At 35.4% G+C, this 23,906-nt stretch overlaps 1 protein-coding gene and 1 pseudogene across 1 annotated transcript in view; one reads left to right on the forward strand and one right to left on the reverse strand.

The window, feature by feature from the left end:
- BCAS3 (BCAS3 microtubule associated cell migration factor) overlaps positions 1 to 23,906 on the forward strand; it is a 602,596-nt gene that overhangs the window by 66,783 nt on the left and 511,907 nt on the right. The window contains exon 7 of the mRNA XM_044921944.1: positions 18,252 to 18,324. Coding sequence (XP_044777879.1) covers positions 18,252 to 18,324 — 73 coding nt within the window. The remainder of the gene's footprint in view (positions 1 to 18,251; positions 18,325 to 23,906) is intronic.
- Positions 21,799 to 22,010, reverse strand: LOC110592803 (annotated as a pseudogene).

A 23,906-nucleotide genomic window follows, 5' to 3' on the forward strand; every position in this document is an offset into this window, starting at 1 on the left:
TTTTTTTTTTTTTTAAAGATATTTTATTTATTTATTTGACAGAGAGAGACACAGCGAGAGAGGGAACACAAGCAGGGGGAGTGGGAGAGGGAAAAGCAGGCTTCCTGTGGAACAGGGAGCCCGATGTGGGGCTCGATCCCAGGACCCTGGGATCATGACCTGAGCCGAAGGCAGATGCTTAACCGACTGAGCCACCCAGGCGCCCCTTATTGTTGAGTTCTAAGAGTTCTTTGTGTATTTTAGATAACAGCCCTTTATCATATATATAAATCGTATGTGATATATATATCATATATATTTTTTCAAATATGTTTTCCTAGCCAATGACTTGTCTTATTCTCTCGACAGCATCTTTCCCAGAGCATATTCAAATATGTTTTCTTTCTCTTCTCTATTTTAGCCCACTCATGCTATTTCACAACTCACTAAGGCTCTGTTCATTTTTTTTCAGTCTTTTCTCTCCTTTTTTGTTTCTAGTAGTTTCTACTGCTGTCTCTTCATGTTTCCTCATCTTTTGCCCTAAAGTATCTAATATATTATTAACTTATCCAGTGTATTTTTCACCTCAGATGCTGCATTTTTCATTTTTAGAAGTGTGTGTTTATCTGTATGGAGAGATCTCACATGTGTTTCTAACATGCTCACACTTTCCTCTGCTTTCTTGAAGAGAGTATGTTTCTCATAGCAGTTTAAATGTCAGTTTATTCTGTTGATTGTTTTATCAACCTATGGGTCGTATTTTTTTTTTTTCTTATTTGCATGTCTTGAAATATTTGTTTGGATGCCACACATTATGAATTTTATATTTCTCAGGGCTGGTATTTTGTATTCCTTTAAGTATTTTGGGACCTTGGTCTGGGATACTTGACTTAAATTACTTGACTTTTTGTTTGGTATGTTTGGCCTCTACTGTAAGGCAGGGGTACGTAAACCTTTCCATAAAGGGCTAGATAGGAAATATTGTAGACTTGTGGGCCATATAGTACCTGCCATGACGATTCATCTCTGCCATCATAGTGCAAAAGCAGCTATTGGGAGTACCTAAATAAATGCGTAGTATGTTGGGGCATTCATAGGAGTCCCTTGTCTCAAGGATTAACTGTTCTGTGCTGTCTGTTGTTCAATGTCTGACAGTAAAAGGGGAAGGAAAGTTTAAGCCTCCTTTACCTATTCATGAGATCAAAAGAAATAAAGGAATCCCTTGGTATTTTTATCATTTTCTTTTGCTACTGCATCTAGCACCAGAGAGAAGAAAGCACAGTTAAGACTACAGTACCTCTAAAAATTCCTGCAACTTTTAAAGGATCTGAAATTCAAGGTCTCTAAAGATACATTAAATTTTAAACTATCCTACAAATAAAATCCAAATCCAATTTATTTCTTTGCTTCACTCACAAAAATTCCTTGTCAGCATTTGATGTTGTCAGTGTTTTGGATTTTGGCCATTCTAGAATGGCCAAATGGAAAATGTCTTTTCATACATTTTATCTGTTTCTAAGTTTTCCAGCAGGAGGGTAAATTTACTCCCTGTTACTTCATTATGGCCTGATGTGGAAGTTCAGCATTTTGCTTCTTTAATTCTTTCCTTCTTTCTTTCTTTTTTCCTTCTTCCTTCCTTCCTTCCTCCCTTCCTTCCTTAATTTTTTTTAGAGAAGGAAGGGGGAGGGGCACAGGGAGAGAGAGAGAGAGAATCTTAAGCAGGCTTCATGCCCAGTGTGGAGCCTGGCATGCTGCTCGATCTCAGGACCCTGAGATCATGACCTGAGCCAAAATCAAGAGTCTGATGCCACCCAGGTGCCTCTCTAAAAAAATTTGTTTTAAATTTATTTACTTATTTATTTTTATTTTTAAATATTTTTAGAGAGGGGGGCAGAGGGAGAGGGAGAAATTCTAAGTTTTGGATAATTTTTCTTTAAGATTGTTTAGAACACTATCTAGTATGTAGCAAAAGCTCCATATGAATTTTTGTGAGTGAAGCAAAGAAATAAATTGGATTTGGATTTTATTTGTAGGATAGTTTAAAATTTAATGTATCTTTAGAGATCTTGAATTTCAGATCCTTTAAAAGTTGCAGGTATTATACAGGAATTTTTAGAGGTACTGTAGTCTTAATTGTGCTTTCTTCTCTCTGGTGCTAGATGCAGTAGCAAAAGAAAATGATAAAAATACCAAGGGATTCCTTTATTTCTTTTGATCTCATGAATAGGTAAAGGAGGCTTAAACTTTCCTTCCCCTTTTACTGTCACCAAGGGACTACTGTGATTCTTGGCTTTCAGAGAATGGCATCTTTTTTTTTTTTTCCTTTGCTTGTGATGCTTTTAGTCTTAAAAACAAGAGGATTGAGGCTCAGTTGTTATCATTTGAAATATCTTCTTGGCACCTTCTGTTTAACCTACGTTTCACTGAAAATTTCCCTCTTGTTGCTGTAACCGTGCCTTGCAGTTTTTATGTATATATGGGTTTACTTTGGGAATATTTTAGAATTTCCATTATTTTCACTTGTGTAACATGGAAAGAATCTTATTTGAAGTCAAGTGAATTTATATAGCTTTATATTTAACAGCAGCAACCTGTCAATGAACTAATCAAAACTCTAGTTTTAAAATGTGAAAAACAAAAATACAACTTTGGGTGTATATGTCTGCAAGAGTGAGGAGCACAAAATTTAGGAGAATGGCTACCTGGTAGTGGGTGAGTGAACAGGGTTTAGGATGTATGAATCGATATAAGTAAATGGAAATTATTGGTAATGTTTTACTTCTCATCTTGGGTGGTGGGTTCATAGGTGTTTAGTATGTTATTAAAACATAAAGGAGAGATTCAAGCATTAACAAAGAGAAATTTTATTATTATTATTGTTATTTTTTAAATTTTATTTATTTATTTGACAGACAGAAATAGTGAAAGAGGGAACACAAGCAGGGGGAGTGGGAGAGGGAGAAACAGGCTTCTGGCCGAGCAGGGAGCCCGATGCGGGGCTCGATCCCAGGACCCTGGGATCATGACCTGAGCTGAAGGCAGACGCTTAACCGACTGAGCCACCCAGGCGCCCCATGTCTTTCTATTTCTTTGTGTTCTCTTCAATTTCTTTCATCAGTATTTTATAGTTTTCAGAGTACAGGTCTTTCACCTCTTTGGCTAGGTTTATTCCTAGGTATCTTATGGTTTTTGGTGCAATTGTAAATGGGATTGATTGCTTAATTTCTCTTTCTGCTGCTTCATTATTGGTATATAGAAATGCAACAGATTTCTGTATGTTGGTTGTGTATCTAGGTTAGGGTCCTTTGTATCTTTCTTAGAATTTTGGCTCAATGTGGCATTTTTTGAGATACACTTCTAAGCTAATTATATGATATCTATAGATATTTTGTTAGGCATACATGGAAATAGTCTAAATATTGGCCCTTTAAGATAATTTTACCACCATGTTTACATTTTTTTTTTAATTTATTTTATTTTTTTTAAGATTTTATTTATTTGGCAGAGAGAGACACAGTGAGAGAGGGAACACAAGCAGGGGGAGTGGGAGAGGGAGAAGCAGGCTTCCCGCTGAGCAGGGAGCCTGATGTGGGGCTCGATCCCAGAACTCTGGGATCATGACCTGAGCCGAAGGCAGACGCTTAACGACTGAGCCACCCAGGCGCCCCTAAATTTTTTTTTTTTTTTAATTTTGGAATTTTAAGTCCTCTCTCCCAAAGAATTTTCCTTCTTCTTGTTTTTCTTCTTGAATTTATTCTATCTTCTACTTATTTGGAACATATTTCCTCATATTGTCTCTGTCTTATTCTCACCTTTTTTCTTAGTCTTTAAAAATGTTGTTAGGGCGCCTGGGTGGCTCAGTTGGTTAAGCGACTGCCTTCGGCTCAGGTCATGATCCTGGAGTCCCTGGATCAAGTCCCGCATCGGGCTTCCTGCTCGGCAGGGAGTCTGCTTCTCCCTCTGACCCTCCCCTCTCTCCTGTGCTCTCTCTCATTCTCTCTCTCTCAAATAAATAAATAAAATCTTAAAATAAAAATAAAAATAAAAATGTTGTTATAAAAATGAATTATATATAGTTATACATGTATATTTTTTGCACATGTATTCCTTAATTCCATTTCTTTCTTCATTAGGGAATATATTAACAGTTGGTGTAGGTGTTTCCAGGCTTTTTCCTAGGTGCGAATTTCTATTTTACTACAGATTCATCAAGCTTACTGGATCACAGGGTTGTTGCCCTTATATAATTCTGGAAAATTGTCTTTTTATCTCTTTGAATATCATATTTTTAATTCTTTCTGTCCTCCTTCTGTCATTGCCTTTACCATGTTCCATATAGAAATTTCTGTCAAGAATTCAACACTAGGTGAATAACCTAGCTAGAAAATAGGCTAACCTTCACAAAAGGAAAAGAAACGCACACCAGCTACTTTTTGTTTTTGTTTTTGCCTTAAATAAAAACTGAAAATTAAGGATGAGCAGCGTATGAGGACAACCAGTGTTTAAAAAACAAATAGACTGTTAGGAGAGTCTTGCATTACATGTGAAATATCATATTATTTGAAGCTAGATTTGTATTTCCCTGATGATGAGTGAAAGAACTTAGACACATTCCAACCAAGGAAGGAAAAGGGAACAGACAACAACAAAAACCAAACAAGTGGAGTTCATCAGACAATAGAAGGGATAAAATAGAATATTAAATAAGACTTAGTTAATCCAAAAGAAGACAAGACCTAATTACATGTTGTCTATAAAAAATGTTAAATATAAAGATACCAAAATAATCAGTTGTAGAAACTAATCATAAGAAAGTTTAAATTCTTTATTAGTATTGGGTAAAGACTTTAGAGTAAGTATTCCCAGGGATGAAGAGGGACATTTCATAATGAAGAAAAACATCAGTTCTTTGGAGGACAGGACAATCCTAAATGGGTATTCATTTAACAACAGAGGTTCCTTTTTATTGAAATTTCAGTGTTTTTTTTAAAAATAAATCACCCATATACCTAGTTTTAAATGTCAGATAACCAGGGCTTGACAAAAATTAGTCATCCTCTACTTCATAGGCAGAGTGAAGACCCAAAGGAGGGAAGATTGTATATCTGGGTAACTTCAGGGAGGCTGCTAGTGAGGCTGAGGCAGAATGGGTGAGGGGTATTAAGAGATAGACGAGAGTGAAATAAATGAGGTACCAAAGGATGTAGGGCTTATAAACCATTATAAGTATTTTTGGCTTTTAGTTTCTATGTCTGAGATAGGAAGCCACTAGAGGATTTTGACAATTAGATCAGACTTATATTTTTACAGACTCATGCTGTCTGCTCTGTGAATAGAGGGTAGGGTATAGGGCTTTATGTTCTTCAGTTTTGGAAAATTCTTACATTATTATTTATAATTTCTTTCTGTTTTCCCTATTCTCTCTTTTTGGAACTCTTACAAGTTAGGTATTGGACATCTATAACTTTCTCATTTAATTTTTAAAAAAAATTTCCACTTATTCTACATCTTGGGAAGGATTTGTTAAATTTATCTTTCCGTTCTGTTGAATTTAACTTAAATAATCTTAAAATTGTAAACATTATTTGACTTTGATATGGGATTGTACATGATCGCATTAATATTTGTGGTTCAGTAATTCAAATGAAAGAGAGATTAGTTATCCCCTGTGCTTATTCTTTTTTTTTTTTAAAGATTTTATTTATTTATTTGACAGAGAGAGACACAGCGAGAGAGGGAACACAGGCAGGGGGAGTGGGAGAGGGAGAAGCAGGCTTCCCGCTGAGCAGGGAGCCCAATGCGGGGCTCGATCCCAGGACCCTGGGACCATGACCTGAGCCGAAGCCAGATGCTTAACGACTGAGCCACGCAGGCGCCCCACCCTTGTGCTTATTCTGAGGTTATTTTGCTTTTTAGGCAACCTTTCTCTAAAAAGGTCAAGGTAAAATTTGTTAAATCCTTATTTGTAGTATTGGCAGTTGCTTCTAAAGTGGAAGTAATTAACATTTTGAATGAAGTGGATTACTTTTTATTCTAATGTATATATATTCCAACTTCTTATTTTGAAAAACATCAAGCCCCCGGAAAGGTAGAAAGAGTAGGATGATAAACTCCTGACTAATTACTAATATTTTGGTCACATTTTAGATAAACAGGAGAGAAGTGGGCTTTTTCTAATCAACCACTCTAATAAACCACTATCAATGTTATGCACACAGTTTATTTCCTTTGCCACTGAACAAATTTCTCATTTGCTTCAATTTTTTAATGGCAGGTATAATTTACAATAGGGAAATGGCAGAGATTTTTGTGTTACAGTTTTGTTTTGACAGATGCATACACAGATGACAGTAACCCATACTTCTATAAAGATGGAGGTCATATCCATCACCTCAGACAATTCTCACACACCCTTCACAGTCACCCTCATCTCCTCCAGAGGCATCTATTCTGATTTCTCTCACTTTGGAGGAAGTAGCTTTCCCTGTTCTTGATGATGTTGCCATGTATCAGTATATCTTTCCTTTTTATTATTGTAATATTCCATTGTATGGATATACTAAACTGTTTTTCTGTTGATGGAATTTGGGTTGAATATAGTTTTGAGCTGTTATGAATAAAGCTGTTGTGAACATTTTATTTATTTATTTTTTAAGATTTTTATTTATTTATTTATTCATGAGAGAGAGAGAGAGAGAGAGGCAGAGGCAGAGGGAGAAGCAGGCTCCCCGCGGAGCAGGGAGCCCGATGCGGGACTTGATCCCAGGACCCTGGGATCATGACCTGAGCTGAAGGCAGACGCTTAACCGACTGAGCCACCCAGGCGTCCCTATTGTGAACATTCTTATACATGTCTTTTGTGTCATGGAGTTTGAGTCCCCATTTGAGTGTGCTGAGACAAATCAATAGAACACGTATAATATGAGGCTCTGTTAAGTGTTTCGAAGAAAAATAAATCAGGATAAGGAACTGGAACCTGACTGGCAATGATCTTTCTGATTGGAAAATGTTTTAGCATGACCTAAAAAAAAAGCATGCTAGTAAACTCTGCACATAAATAGGGCATAACGGGTATTTCTAAGTAGAGAGCAGAAAATGCAGCATTCCTGAGGCAGAAGTGTGCTTGGCATTTTCCTGCATGGGTGAACAAGACAGAGTTAGGTCAAATAGATATTGGCCCCATGGTAGAAGAGTAAAAGGAAAGTCAAGGATCTGGACAGGTTTGTTTTTGTTTTTTTCACCAGAAAGGTAGCTGAATGGATTCACCATCCTAGAGTTGCCAGCAACAGTCATAATTGCATCAAGTTTACTGAGTTGTTACATGTTGCAGCACCTTGCCTAGTCCATTGCATTTATTACCTTTTTAAATCCTCACAACAATCCTATGTGAGGTATTGTTATTTATCCTCACTTTACAGATGAGAGAATTAAAGCACTAAGGGATTAAATACATTAGCCTTTGTCAATAATTTTGTTTATTTTTCAGCAGAGAAGTTGATCCTAATATTCTGACAGTAGCTTTTTTCAGCGGTCAATTCAGGAAAGAATTGGGACTGTTTTTCAGGTTCACATGTGGCATTTAGTACCACAACAACTTGAACAAATTATTTAACCTCTCTATATCAATTAACTCCGATGTCAGGTGGATGGTTTGTACTTTGTGCTTGTTAAGGTCTGATGAGTCTAGACTGTGAAAGAGCCCCAAAGACCAGATCATCAAAGTGAAATAATGTGATACCACTAAATGTTAAGGGGTACTTCCCATATCGAACATTTTAACTTATGGGGGAAGGTGATAAGGCTAGCAATAATGAAAAATGTCTTTAATATATTAAACTTTTTGAAACTGTGGAGGCTAAAATGTATACACACATTTTGGATATTTGAGGCAAATGGCAAAAATGTCTTTGGCGGTCATATTTAGAGAAAACTGTTCAAGAAAATGTGATTTCTGTCTTGTTTCCCCTTCTTGTGGTTGGTTGATGGACCTCCAACCTCCATCTAGTTTCCTGAATCTGTTTCCTTCCTCATCTCCCCTTTATTTCATCTCTGTCTTCTCTGTCTTAAAAAATTCCTTGCATTTTTCTCTGTTTAGGTAAGAGAAAAAAATGAGGATTACCTAGTTTATAATGGGGATTTTTTTTTTGTAGCATAAAGGAGAGAATTTTGTAAGAGAATAGAACCTTTTAGTGGGAAAAGATCCCGACAGAATCTAAAATTACATAACGATAAAATTTGATTATCAGTGACAATGGAATCATACTTTCTAGCTAAAATTTAGATCTGCAAAATGTGACTACAACTTGAAGCTCACATTGAGAGAATTTATAAGGAAAACTGGACATGGATAAACTGGTTGAATTAAATCTTTTCTAAAAGAAAATTATTTCAGCAAAATAAAAAATGGAGTGGAAGGCTTGTAAATGGTTTAATTAACTGATAAGATGAATTCAGTTGTTCAGTGGGATCTTTCTGCAAAATACTTTCTCAGTTAACTTTTATTAGTATTAGCATACTTTTATATAAAATCTTTATATTTAAGACATCATTCTCCATATCAAGAGTAGAGTTGGAATATTTCATTATCAGTTGGATTTGTATTTGCCTCTGGATCTTCTTTTGTATCCTCACAGAAGTGATTTCTATTTGATGTCTTGAAATCTTTAAGGCTGATTTATGAGCTTAAACTCTTTGGTTCAAATGAGTTTATAATGGTATGTATGATGAGGGATATTATTTAACATTTTCTGACATGCAAACTGTCTTGAATTTTGTTGAGGGAAAGAGTTGTTACTTGGTGCGCAGGCCCATTTTCATTACTTTAATTGTGCGATTTTTTAGGATTTTAAGCTTTTTATAAATATTTTAGTGTTAGAGGACAGAATTAAAAGGATTTAGAATAAAAGGAGTTTAACAAAAGGACTTTGCAACAGGATTGCAATAGTTTTTATATTTGATGGATTTGGCTAGCCGCTTTTCATTTCAATCTTCATGCTACATTCTGTTAAATGCTGTAGAACAGGTGTGTGTAACGTCATTCTCTCTATTGTACATGCAAATAAACACAATTTTATATATAAAAAGTTAATCCTCTACAATTTGGAGGATTACATTGTGGGAGGGTGATGACTCCATTAGGCATCATGGAGAGTACATGCTCCTATTTATACTGCATGAAAAATCAGGTTAATAGCTACAGTGTTCATGAGATTGTAGAATTTTTATACTAACACTTTAAAAATTGTATTTATTCAAACCATCCACAATGACATTATTTAAAGCAGAGTTAAGGTTTTGTTACCTAGTTTTCCAACTCTGAAATTAGATTTTTTTTATTATGTTAATCACCATACATTACATCATTAGTTTTTGATGTAGTGTTCCATGACTCATTGTTTGCGTGTAACACCCAGTGCTCCATTCAGTACGTGCCCTCTTTAATACCCATCACCAGGCTAACCCATCCTCCCACTCCCCTTCCCTCTAGAACTGAAGTGCATGCCTCAAATACATTTGGAGGTTGCATTATTATTTGTTTGCTTATTGTTGACTCTGGTCTTTTCTGCTTGCCTGGTTTTAGTAGTTGTGTTGGAAGTTATGCTGTTTGCAAGTTATGCTTTTATTTTGTGTTTAAAATTTTTGCTTGGCTCTCTTTGAATATCCGTGAAGAATGTAAGTCTTCAGTAAGTGTCAGATGGCTGACCTTCTAGTGCAAAGTCAGGAGTACTGATTGTAACCCATTAGGTAGCTGAAACCAATGGGAGTTCTTCCATTCAGGTTTGAGAAACGCAAAACAATCAAACCATTCTCACCAGTATTATTTGCATTTTAAAGACATGATGTTTCATTCATCAAAATATCAAATAATATGTATAATACAGGTACAAATTGTAAAGACGTTCTAGACACCAGGAAGCAGAAATAAAGTGGTTATTGTTGAAGGTGAAGGTGAAATATGTAGGAGTGAAGAATTTGGCTTGCATAGATGAAGTTCAGCTCTAATTAATTTGGAACATAAATATTGTGGGCTTTGGACCAGTTAATTGTTAACATGTGCTTCATTCAAGTTGTATTGTTAATTGTGAAATTTGATTTATTTGTTGAGCAAGGGTAACAGCACAAATCTATAGTAAATTAATAATTTGTAAAGACTTACGCATTGATTGTTATAAGCTCCTAAAAAATTAAATAGTGAGAACTTTATTCATAAACACTAATTGTGTTTTTAGTTTTGATCTTTATCATATTCACATGTTAATATAGTCTGTCAAGGGATGATAGAATTTGTCTTAACCTATTTTGTATAATTATATTAACAATTTAAAAATGTCGGGCGCCTGGGTGGCTCAGTTGGTTAAGCAACTGCCTTCGGCTCAGGTCATGATCCTGGAGTCCCTGGATCGAGTCCTGCATCGGGCTCCCTGCTCAGCGGGGAATCTGCTTCTCCCTCTGACCCTCTTCCCTCTCATGCTCTCTCTCATTCTCTCTCTCAAATAAATAAAATCTTTAAAAAAAAAACAATTTAAAAATGTCATATTAGGTACATCATGTCACAATCTAAATATGTAACCATTAATCTGTCTCCTCTGGATCAGTCCCCATTATTTTTGGAGCGTTTTGTTAACATGGATTCTTAACATTACAGCTGTTTTTATCATCCAGTGAAAACATGAGACATTGTTAATAGAGTGCTGAAGTCCCCTGGCTACCTCTTCCAAATATTATCTTCATCCTAACCCCCTAAGAGGTATATCCCTATTTTGAAATTGGTGTTTTTGTGGTTAGTATGTAATGTAACTAAGTATCTGTGTGTGTATGTATGTAACTACACATCCATGTGCATGCTTGCACTGGTGTACCTACACATGTGCTCAACTTATTTCTACCTTTTTCAAAATTTTTAATTGTGGTAAAAAAAAATCACATGAAATTACCATCTTTAGAGTACAGTTCAGTAGTGTGAAGTAGGTACACAGATCTCTAGAACTTCTTCAACTTGTGAAACTGAATCTCTGTATCCATTGTGTAACAGCTCTCCATCTCTCCCTCCACCCCCAGCCCCCAGCCCCTGGTAACCGCATTTGACTTTCTGTTTCTATGAGTTTGACTACTTTAGATGCCTTGTGTAAGTAGAGTAATGGAGTTGTCTTTTTGTGACCGGCATATTTCACTTAGCATAATGTCCTCAAGATTTATCCATATGTAGCATGTAACAGGATTTCATTCTTTTTAAAAGCTGGATAATATTCCACTGTGTGTATATAGCACATTTTCATTATCCATTCAATCCATTGATGGACCTTTGGGTTGCTTTCACCTTTTGGTTATTGTGAATAATGCTGCAATAAACATGAGTATTTAAGAGCTTGGTACATCTTTTTTTAAATTAATATTTTAAGAGCAGTTTTAGTTGTATAACAAAATTGAATGGAAAGCGCAGAGGATTCCTGTATACACCCTGCCTTACTCCCCATCTCTCCCACTATCCACATCCTTCCATGTTGATACCTAAATTGATACATCATTACCACCCAAAGTCTACAGATTACATTACAATTCCCTATTGGTGTTGTATATTCTATGGGTGTTGACGAATGAGTAATGCCATGTACCCATCATTGTAATATCATACAGAATAGTGTCACTGCCTTAAACAGCATTTATGCTCTATGAATTAATCTCTCCTCCCTCTACACTTCTGATAACAACTAATCTTTTTATTGTCTCCATAGTTTTGCCTTTTCCAGAATGTCATATGATGGTCACACAGTAGGTAGCTTTTTCAGGTTGACTTCTTTCACTGAGCGGTGCATTTAAGTTTCCCCTACGTTTTTTTCATGGATCGATAGCTCATTTCATTTTAGTCCTGAATAATATTCCATTGTCTGGATATATCAGTTTATTTATCCATTCACCTACAAGGATATCCTGATTGCTTCCGAATTTTGGCAACTAGAACAAAGCTGCTATAAACATCTGTGTGCAAGTTTTTGTGTGGACAAAAGCTTTCAGCTCCTTTGGGTAAATACCAAGGAGTGTGATTGCTGGATTGCATGGTAAGAGTATCTTTAGTTTTGTAAGAAACTGGCCAAACTGTCTTCCAATGTGGCTGTACCATTTTGCATTCCTACTAGCAATGAATAATCTCCAAATCTCTGCTGACATTTGTTATTGTCATTGTTATGGATCTTGGCCATTATAATAGGTGTGTAGTGATTTCTTGTTGTTTTAATTTAAATTTCCCTGATGATATATGATGTGGAGCATCTTTTCATATGCCTATTTGCCATCTGTATATCGTCTTTGGTTAGGTATCTGTTCAGATCTTTTTTCCACTTTTTAATTCGGGTTCTTCGCTTTCTTATTGTTCAGTCTGAATTCTTTGTATGTTTTAGATAACTGTCCTTTATCAGATGTGTCTTTTGCAAATACTTCTCCTAGACTGTGGCTTGTCTTTTCATTCTTTTGACATATGCAACTTTTTAAAGAGCAAAACCCAAATTATTTAATATTTATAGAAAAACACTTATAAACCAATCTTAGCAAGTTTTCCGAAATACTACATATTTACAGGAAGTTGCAAAAATACTAGAGAGGGGTACTGCATACCCTTTACCTAGTTTTCCCCAATGGTTTCCTCATATGTAAGTATAGAATAATATATAAACCAAGAAATCAACGGTGGAATGTGTGCACATAGTTCTGTGACATTTTATCACATGTGTAAGTCACCTTCACCACCACCACAAGCAAGATTCAAATCTAGACCATCACTACAATGATTTCCTTCATGCTGTCTTCTTCCACCCTCCCTAACTTTTGAGAACTATCAATCTGCTGTCCATCTCTATAATAATTTTGTAATTTCAAGATTGTTACATAACTGGAATTACGTAGTATGTGAAGTTTTGAGATTGGCCTTTTCACTTAGCACAATGTTACCGAATTATATCCAAGTTGTTTAGCATATGAATGGTTCCATTTTTGTATTGATTAGTATTACATGGTATAGGGATACTTATCTGTTGTATGACATCTGGGATGGTTTCCCTTTTTGACTATTTCAAATAAAACTATAAAAATTTGTGTACAGGTTTGTGTGGATATAAGTTTTTAGTTTTGTGGGATAAATGCCCAGTACTGTGATTGCTGGGATGAATGGTCAGTATATGTTTAGTTGTTGTTGCTGGTTTTTTTTTTTTTAAGATTATTTATTTGAGCGAGAGAAAGAATGAGCGGGAGGGAGGGGCAAAGGGAACAGGAGAAGCTGACTCCCTGCTGAGCAAGGAGCCCAGTGTAGGGCTTGATCTGGGACCCTGGGATCATGACCTGAGCCAAAGGCAGACTCTTCACCAACTGAGCCACCCAGGTGCCCCTGCTGCTGTTTTTAAAGAAAACATCAAACTTTTTTCTAGAGGGGTTATACTATTTTACATTTCCAGGAATGTATGAAAGATTTAGTTTCTTTGCATCTTTGCCAACACTTGTTATTATCATGATTTCCTCTTTTAGTTATTCTAATTGGTATATAATTACATCTCATTTTGGTCTTAATTTCCATTTTCTTGATGGCTGGTAATATCGACAATCTTTTCATCTGTCTTATTTGCCATCCATATCTTCTTTTCAGTGTAGTATCTCTATGTCTTTTGACGAGTTTCTAATTGGATTGTATGTTTTTTCAGTGTTGTGTTTGAGTTTATATTTTCTGGGTATGAGTTTTTTGTTAGACATGGGTTTTTTGTAAGTGTTTTTTCCCCCAATGTGTAGTTTTTTATTTTATTATTAATTTTTTTGCTTATTTTTAAAAATTTTAATTAAATCCGATTTATTGATTTTTTTTTTTGGCCCTATGCATCATACTTTTTTTTTTAAAAGATTTTATTTATTTATTTGACACAGAGAGAGATAGAGAGCATAAGCCGGGGGAGTGGCAGGCAGGCAGAGGGAGAAGGAGAAGCAGGCTCTCTACTGAGCAAGGAGCCCGATGCGGGGCTCAATCCCAGGACCCTGGGATCATGACCTGAGCCACTGCCTGAGCCACCCAGGTGCCCCTGCATCATACTTTTTGATGTTGTGTGTGTCTGAGACCTCTTCACCAAACCCTAAGTCCTGCAGGTTTTCTTCTAAAAGTTACATAGCTTTACATATAAATCTATGATCTATTTTGAGTTAATTTTGGATAAGGTGTAGGGTTTAGGTCCAGTTTTATTTTTTTCCTATGGATGTCCAGTTGCTCCAGAACTACTTGTTGAAAAGACTGTTCTTCCTCCATTTAATTGCTGTTATACCTTTATAAAAATTAGTTGGCCATATTTGTGTGGATCTTTTTATGGGTACTCTTCTGTTTCCTTGATCTGTGTATCATATCAATTATGTATCTCCATTTATTTGGATTCTCTTTCATTTCTTTTATCAGCATTTTGCAGTTTTCAGTATATGTCCTACACATGTTTTGTTAGATTTATTTATTTAATTTTCTTTTGAACAATTATAAATGTTATTTTACTTTTTAAAAAAAGTTTTAAATTCCAGTTGGTGTAATAACAGTGTAATATTAATTTCAGGTATACAAATTGTTATTGTACCTTTAATCTCATTTTTCATACATTCATTGCTAGTATATAGAAATACATTTGATTTTTGGGGCACCTGGGTGGCTCAGTCAGTTAAGTGTCTGCCTTCAGCTCAGGCTATGATCTCAGGGTCCTGGGATCAGGCCCTGTGTCATTGGGCCCCCTGCTCAGCAGGGAGTCTGCTTCTCCCTCTCCCTCTGCCTCTCCCCACCCCCTGCTCATGTTCTCTCTCTCTCAAATAAATAAAATCTTAAAAAAAGAAACACAGTTGATTTTTGTATGTTGCTCTTGTCTCCTGTGACCTTGCTGGACTAACTCACTTATTAGCTTTAGGGTTTTTGTTTGTTTGTTTGTTTTGGTTTTGGTTTAGGTTGTTGATTCTATGTATCAGTCATATTATCAGTACCTAGGGATTTTATTTCTTCCTTTCTTCTCTGTATACCTTTTTTGTTTCTTTCTTGTCTTATTGCTTAGGCTAGAACTTCCAGTAGTATGTTAAATAGCAGTGATGAGTGTGGATATTCTTACCTTGTTCTTGACCCCAGGGGGAAAGCATTCTGTCTATATGATGTTAGTTGTACGTTTACATAATAGTGATATTATGTAATACCTAGAGCAGCCATTGGAATTCCTGATTCTGTAAATAGCCTGTTTTTTTCTCCATGGAGACTTGTAGAAACTTCTTGTTACCACTATCCTGAAACGATGCACATGGGGGTTGGTTTGTTGAATCTATTGTTCTAGACCTTCAAAGGGCTTATAAAGTTATATTCTTTGTTCTGGGGAAAATTTTTGGAATATTTCATAGATGATTTCTTCCTCTCTATTTTCTCTTTTTTTTCCCCCTTTTCTCCTATCTATAAATTGGACTTTTGAGGAACACCTGTAACATTGTGTGTGTGTGTAGATTAATGCTGTTTTCCTCTAGTTTTTGTGTTTTTACTCTTTGAGAAATTTTCTTAATTTTACCTTTGACCCTTGTGTTGAGTTTATTAAATAATCTACCTTGTTTTTTTTTTTTTTTTAAAGATTTTATTTATTTATTTGACAGAGAGAGACACAGCGAGAGAGGGAACACAAGCAGGGGGAGTGGGAGAGGGAGAAGCAGGCTTCCCGCCAAGCAGGGAGCCCGATGCAGGGCTCGATCCCAGGACCCTGGGACCATGACCTGAGCCGAAGGCAGACGCTTAACGACTGAGCCACCCAGGCGCCCCTCTACCTTGTTTTTTTAATTTCTAGGAGCTCCCTTTTATTCTCCAAGAGTCCATTTTTCATTGCATTCTTGTATTGTTCCATGCCTAAAATATCTTTTCTTGTATCTTACAAATTATTAGTGGTGTGTGTGTGTGTATAATGTTTTTCTTCCTGTATAGAGTTAGCCACTTGCGGATGATTGTTTTCCTTGTTTGCACATATTTGTAAGTGGCAAACTAAAAACCTGATCAAAAGTTCTGTGTTTTGTTTGTCAATTTTTAATTTATTGTTTGGTGCTTTGGTTGTGCTCTTTGTTGGAGCCTTCTGATTGACAGTGTCTTTTGGTCTTTCTTCATGGACTGACTTGTTAAATTCTCCGGAGAAAGCTCACAAGCTCCTTTACAATCTCCTAACTGTATCAGGATAAATCTCAGGTGTACCTAATGTAATCAGTTGTCAAGTCATTTGAGTCTCAGATGTTATTTTTTTTCCCCAGCACTAGCTTGAACTTTTACTTAGGGCTGCTAAGTTAGTCATTACTCATCTGTTTCCAAAATTTGTTGCCCACAAATTTTATTATATAGTTTTCAACCCTGTTTGATTTAATGTACTTTAACTGGAATTTTCAGAAGGGATAAAATGAAATGTGTGTCTTCAGTCTACTAGCTTGTCTCAGAGATGAAACCACTTACTTGTCTCTTCTGGCATTTGTCTCCTTATTTAAAAACAAAGCAGAATTTTTGGGGAAATTAATAATATTCATATGGTTTGAAAACTAAAAAGTACAAAGTATATGCACAATGAAAACTTTTTTCCCACATTTTTGTTCCTTGTCTTTTGCTTTTCCCATTTTCCCTCCCATAGGTGACCATTAGTTAGGATTTTTTACGTATCCTTAGAGAGTGTATGTAGGTATGTATATATGCAAATAAGTCTTTCTTTCTCTATGTTTTACAAAAGATGGGAATAGTATTCTGTATTTTTCTATTTTTGTATATATATTTTTCCACTTTATATTTTGGATTTCATTTCATATTTTCACAGAGTATACATTTATTTTTTTATAGCTGTAGGAAATACTTCATTATATATTTGGACCTTATTAGTCTTCTACTGTTACAAACAATGCTATAGTGAATAATTTTGTATTCAAGTTATTTTTCTCATGGCTGAGTATATGTGTAGGGTGAAATCTTAGCAGTGATATTTCTCTGTTAAAGGCTATTTGCATTTAGAATTTTGATTGATATAGCCAGAGAATTTTACAGAACTTTTGGATTTTTTTGAGAAGGTCTTATGTAAAGGTCAGTGTATATCAATATAATTAAAAGTTTTTTAATGGAGAATTTCTAACTTATTAGAAGTAGTAAAAACAATATAACAATCTCTAAGAACCTATTACCCATCATTTTATGGCTAATCTTATTTCATTAGCATCTGTTCTCCTTCATCCAGAATGTTATGAACTATTCCCTCCCAGATATCATACTAGCCTATTGGTTAATATTTTATTATTTATTTCCAAAAGATAATCTTAAAATTATAACCATAGTACCATTTTCACTTCTAAAAAGTTAGCAAATTTCAGTATAGATTTTCAATATAGTTCTAAGTAGAATTTCTAGTTTTAAGTGGAATTTCTCTTACGTGTGAGATTGAGCATCTTTTTATGTGGTTCTGAGCCTTTTTGTATTTCCTGACTTTATTCTTCTGCTTGTTGCTACTATATTGGTTTTATATCCAGTAATATTGTTGAGTTCATTTATTGTCATTATCCTGTCTAGGACTTGAGTATAGGGTTGAATAAGAACAGTTAATTGGGTATCCTTGTGTTATTACTGATTTTCGTGGGAATGCTCTAAAGCATTACCTACAATTTTGTTATAGAATCTTTTGTAAATAATCATTGGGAAAAGAAAACTTATTCTTGTTGTTTTCTTTTGTTCTTATCATGACTAGGTATAGAATCAAATGCTTTTTGGCATTTGTTGAAATGCTAATATAATGAATTACATTAGTAGGTTTTGTAATGTGAAATTATTACTTGGGTAAATCCAACTTTGTTATGAGGTGTTTTTTTCTAATATATTGCTATTCAGTTTACTATTTTTAAAAGGATTTTTGCATTTATGTATATTGATAATGACCTATAATTTTATAATTTTTCTGTCCTTACTTCCCTTTATTTACTTTTGACATGAAAATTATACTAGTCTTAGGTAATTAGTTGGTGGAGTTGGGGGTGGTTTCTGATCTCATGGAGAATGTGTGTAAGATTGAAGTTGGTGCCAATTTTTTAAAAAGATATTTTAAATGCTGGTTCAATTTTAAAAATAGTTACAGGTTTATTTAAAGCTGTTCTGTTTTTGTTCATTCAAGTGTATTATGTCAGTTTGTAATGAATGTTTTGCTATCTCTTTAGCTGCAAATATTTTGAGAGCATGAAAATAATGGAAAATATAAAAGAATCCTTCTAAAGTTTTATTTTATGTTCCTTCTCAGGTACTCAAAAGTGTGATAACTTTGCTGAAAAAAGGCCTCTCCTTGGTGTTTGTAAGAGCGCTGGATCTTCTGGGTAAGGAAATTAAAAAATTCTTTGAACCACTATTAAAAATTTGTATTGTTATTTCAGAGAGTGAATTTTGGTATCTTAAAATCTTTGTTACCATAAGACAATGCTTTTACAAGAGAGAAGAGAAAGGAATTAAAAACATATTTAGGGTTTCCAGTGGCTCTGGCCTTGTTATTTCTCTGTTTACTGTTTTCTCATATGCAGGGTGATAGCAAGAGACAAAAGAAAACAAGCAATAGATCAGAAATAGTCTTGAAATAAAAGATTAGCATCATTAAGAAAAATGTTTTTTAGTTTATGTGTTTTTTATCTTAGTAACTTTTATGGAGACCAAACTAAAATCTGGGGAGCCTTGAAACTGTTTTGAATGTTGAATGTGGCACCCTACCCACACACAGATCCTTTTGGAAAGGATGACAGCCTTTATTGAGTATTTGAGTAAATTCTCTGTTGAATCATTGACTAACCACTGAGCTGCATAGACATGGGGCAACCCTAGGAAACCAGGCTTTAAAATAACAAGAAATAAAGTAAAACTGAGCAGAGATATTAGTAGCTGCACATTGTAGAGGAAGACAGATTTACAGAGTTGTTACACCATATTATATTTATATAATTTTAATGTTGAGTTTTCAACATAAAATTAGGACACATTCCAAGAAACAAGAAAGTGTGGCACGTTGAGGAAAAAAGGGAGGCAGGAGAAACTGTTCTGTTAGTCTCTCGATGTTAAATTTTACAGATAAGGATTTAAAATATGTTCTAAGAAGTAAATGAGTTGTGTTTCTAAAATTAAAGAAAGTTTGGTAACAGTGACTCAACAAATAGAGCCCCTCCCTAATGGAAATTCTGGAGTTGAAAAGATGCAAAAAGTGAAATGATAATATCACTAGAGGGACTCAATACCATAGTCAAGCCAGCATGAGAATTAGAGAACTGATGTGTTGACAGGTGCTGAGCAAGAGTGGGAGCCACAAAGAGGGTAAGCTGCTATGGTAAAGGGAAACTTTGTTGACTTCAGTTTTCCTGATGTTTAGTCATTTGTAGTTCAGGTGCATATAGACCTGTGGAAACCCCACGAGAAGATGTGTTCGTGGAAGGCATTCACCTACCTGCTGAGTTGGGTTTGCAATTTTTGAAAGATTTTCCACTCCTTATCAACCCTGCTAACATTAGTATGATTAAGAAGGTTGTTTTTGTTCTTACAAGATTCATTTATTTAGGTAGCACTTTATAAAAAAAAAATAAGGCAAAAAGGAAGGATAAGGTGATTATATGCAGTTGGTGATGAGATCATTTATTGAGGGATAAATTTAATGGTATGGGGGTCATATTCGTTAGGGTTCTCCAGAGAAACAAAACCAGTATGATGTGGGGTATATATGTGTGTGTTTGTATGGAGAGAGAAAGAGAGAGAGAGAGAGAGAAAGAGAGGGAGAGCAAGAGAGGTTGAGATTGAGATTTTAAGAAATTGGCTCACATGACTGTCAAGACTGGCAAGTCCAGAATCTAGACACTGAGGAAGAGTTGCAATTCCAGTGCAAAGATGGAATTGTCTCTTCCTCCAAGGAGGTCAGCTTTTTTTCCTGTTAAGGCTTTCAACTGATTGGATGAGGCACACTCACATTACGGAGCATAATCTGCTTAACTCAAACTTTACTGATTTAAATATTAATCTTATGTAAAAACTACCTTCTCGGAAACATCTAGAATAATATTTGACCAAATCTGGTTATTGTGGCCTAGCCCTATTGACATATAAAATTAATCACCACAGGGGCAGTGAATTTAGTCCTAATTAAAATAGCATTTGCCTATTTAAAAAAAGTCTATTGTAGGTATTTATTTTCCTCCTCTCATTTCTGCTCCTTAAATTATTTCATAGTAGAGGAATCATTCTAGTAAGAGACTTTTATATGTATCATTTGCTGGGTTGTTTTAAGAGTGGTTATGGATGAATAAATGCAAAAATACTTTTGAATTAAGTTCATAAGTCATTTCATGGACTGTAACTTCTAGCATGATGTATCCTGTTTTTATTGGATATAAGCTCTCTCTTGCCTGCATGCTGTCTTTTTTTCTCTCTTGTTTTATACCTTTCTTTCTAATGGAAGACAATGGCAGGAAATACTCATATTGTTTTCATTTATTTATTGTTATTACAATAAACAACTGTTGTGTGTAGCATCTTTTTTAGAATGTTTATGGTCTCAAGAAGGACATTTTCATGTAGGATTGTGTTACATTTCTTGCAAGTGTTACAATTGTTGGTGAATAGAATATCCTCTAATCTCAGCTAGTGCTTTGTGAGTATGTATATATTTTAAATTATTCTAAGTGGGCAGTAGGTTAGCAGATGGTAATGTTGAATAGACTAGACACTTTTTAATAACTCTGAAGTTGAATATAATAACAGAGAAATCTAGTTATAGGTCAATTCTTTTAGAATCTGTTTCCCAGATTCTGAGATTTAAAAAAAAGTTATAACCCCAAATTTTTATGTGGCATGTGCTTGTTGACTGTGCTAATATAGCACTGGGGAATGGAAAGCAAATGTTGAATGCCTACTATGTATCAGGTCTCTTAAATATTTTCTACTATGTTACATCATTTAATCTTAAAGCAAGCCTGTGGAGGAGATTGTATTATCCTCATTTTATCCATGAGGAAACCGAAATTAAGTGAGGTTCAATCACAGTTGTGGACCCAGACCTTTGCCCATTTGCCAGGTCTGTAGCTGGAACATGCATTTGCATTTAGGGTGCTCTACCTTCTTGTTCATGTATTAAATTTACTTTTCTGTTTTCTGGCCAGTTATTTTTAGAGTTAATAAAGAATTATTTTAAAATGTAGCAAGTAAGTTGTGCTTACACACTTATTTAAACAGTAACTTCTTAGGAGACTTTTTGTTATTTGTGTATTTTGTCTCAGTATTTCTGTAGAAGTGAAATATATATATATTTTTAAGATTTATTTGTCAGAGAGAGGGAGAGAGAGCACAAACGGGGGAGAGGGAGAAGCAGGCTTCCCACTGAGCAGGGAGCCCTATTGGGACTCAATCCCAGGACCACGGGTCATGACCTGAGCCGAAGGCAGACGCTTAACCGACTGAGTCACCCAGGCGTCCCAGAAGTGGAATATACTTTTGTTGTTGATTTTACTTTTATTGTTTTAAACAGTGTGATGCATACTGTTATGCAGCTACTTAGTTGGAATTTTTCAGAGCGTAAAGGGACCTCCCTGATTTGTTTTTTCTTCATTTGAACACATTGTTTAGTAAATGTGAAGGGGATCTCCTTTGCATGATAGCAGTAATATACAAAGGACATGGACATTGGAAAATAGAACTAGCTAATTTAAGAAACACTTAAAAATTGTTTTTGTTGTTTTTATTATGCACTACATTATTGCATAACCTTCTAGAAGGGGTAGATGAGCATAAAGGAGTTATTTTTCATTAACCAAGAAAATGCTTCCTTAATCGATGTTCTCCAAGTCCTTTGACACATAGTAATGATGAATTCCAGAGAGGCCTTATCTCTTTCTGTCAGACTCCAATAATATGAATAATGGGCAACCCTTTCTTCCTTACCCCCATCAGTGAACCTGTGGATGTGCATAGTGGCTATGCCAGGAATGAACAAGCACACAGCCATAACACCCATCTCGGGCAGAATCTTGAACTACATTGTGCCGCGGTTGCCAAGGCCAAGAAACACTCTTATTTAATGAAGTGCAGTGCCGACCTTTGTCCAAAACAAAGTAATTCCAAGACAGGGCGGGTTCCCTACTAATATTCAAATAAATATCTCTTATCATCTTAAATTCACCTTGAAAAAGAAAGTAAGTGTAATAGCTAAATAAGAATAAAGACTTAATTTAAAAATTAAGGACTGTTCATTAAATATAATACAGCTAGTTCACAGTATTAATTTTTTGCAGTTTTGTTGCAGACTGCTAGAGTCATCTTGGATTGGCAGAATTCCGTGGGACTGGTATTTGGTAGCCACTGCCTGAAAGCAGTAGTTATTTAGGTAGAGGTTAAGCACTGTTTCAGTGTCCTGAAGTGTTACTGAAGAGACTTTATTACAAGTTGTGTATAAAGTAAATAAAAATTTTGTTAATGAAAACCAGAAGGGAGATTACTTGGGATAACAGGTACACAATGTTTCTTTTCGGCATGAAATGTCACAGATGATGTTATATATGATAGCATGTATTTTGAGTTTTGACTAATTTTCATCCTGTTGTATTCATGAGGACTGATGAAATCACATTTTGGGCTGGTATTAACTTCTGCAGACACAAACAAGAGATTTATACTGTTCTTCCAGTTTTCGGTGCTTTAACACATGGGCTTTCCAAACAGTTCCTTGGCCTTCCTTCAAGGACCAAGTCTTTCACTTGCCCATCTCTGGTGGTTTTTCACTCCTGTGGGTGTTCTGCATTTTCTTCTGGTTCTCTGTATGGCTCTGTGGCTCTCTTTATTGCTTTCAAAGAATGGGCTTTTACATCTTTGACATACCATTTATCAGAGCTGCCACATTGGCATAGAGGTTTTTAATGCAGTGGATCAGCATTGGAGGGTATCCAGTATCATGGGTTGCTCATAGGGCTCTGGACTTTAGTATTAATCTGGAGTATGCCCTGTTCATCTGATTGTGGATATAATGAAATCTTAAGGAAATAAGATGACATTACTATTACTACTTAAGTACTTTCTCTCATGTGGCTTAGAGATATACTTTATATATCTTGAAATGTTGCACTGCCTTTAGTAAACAAAAGTCACTAGCATGAATGTTAATTATCCAGCATTTACCATATTCACTTACTCGCTTAAAGCAAATTTTTAATTTTCCTATAGGGGGAAGGCAGAGATCCAGAATATTTCACACTTGACTCACACTTACAAAGTTTTAAAACACATGGTGGACAAATCTGTAAACTGAGACACATATTATTATGTAATATTTTAACCATGGAAAGTTTTTAAAATATGTTTATTTTAAAAAATAGTACCTGAACTATGGACACTCCTAAGTGGTGTGTTGTAAGGTCATATTTACAGACATTACTGTATAGTTCCTTGTGATCCTGAAATTGGTACAAATCTCAAAAGGCCCACCAAAATGGTTGCATGTAAGTGACCAAACCAAAGGAATGTTGACTTAATTTTTAAAGAACTTCCTTACTTGCTATTATATGCTATATGTATCGCTGAAAACCTGTTTTGTTAGGATCCTGGCTGGAAACAGATGAATACTCAAATTGAGCAATTTGAGGAAAGTTAAAATGAAACATGTGGGAGCTGAGACCTTTTACCATTTCCAACAAGGGGAGAGAGCCATTAGCAGAACCTGCAAAGGGAGCCTTATCAAAAGGGTCACATACAGAACCTCTGGTGGAAGGATTTGGTGTACCTGTAATTACCTGACAGTGGAGCACTCAAGGGTATTCCAACCATACTTTAATTCCTGTAGATGGCTCCCTCAGGTTGAACCCAGCCAGAAGCCAGAGGCTGAGTTCTGAAGGTTCCGAGAGCCCACTGAAGCAATCCGTACTGTATGGGTCAGTCTCCCAAG

This window comes from Neomonachus schauinslandi, chromosome 15, assembly GCF_002201575.2.
Source record: "Neomonachus schauinslandi chromosome 15, ASM220157v2, whole genome shotgun sequence".
Taxonomy (NCBI): Eukaryota; Metazoa; Chordata; class Mammalia; order Carnivora; family Phocidae; genus Neomonachus; species Neomonachus schauinslandi.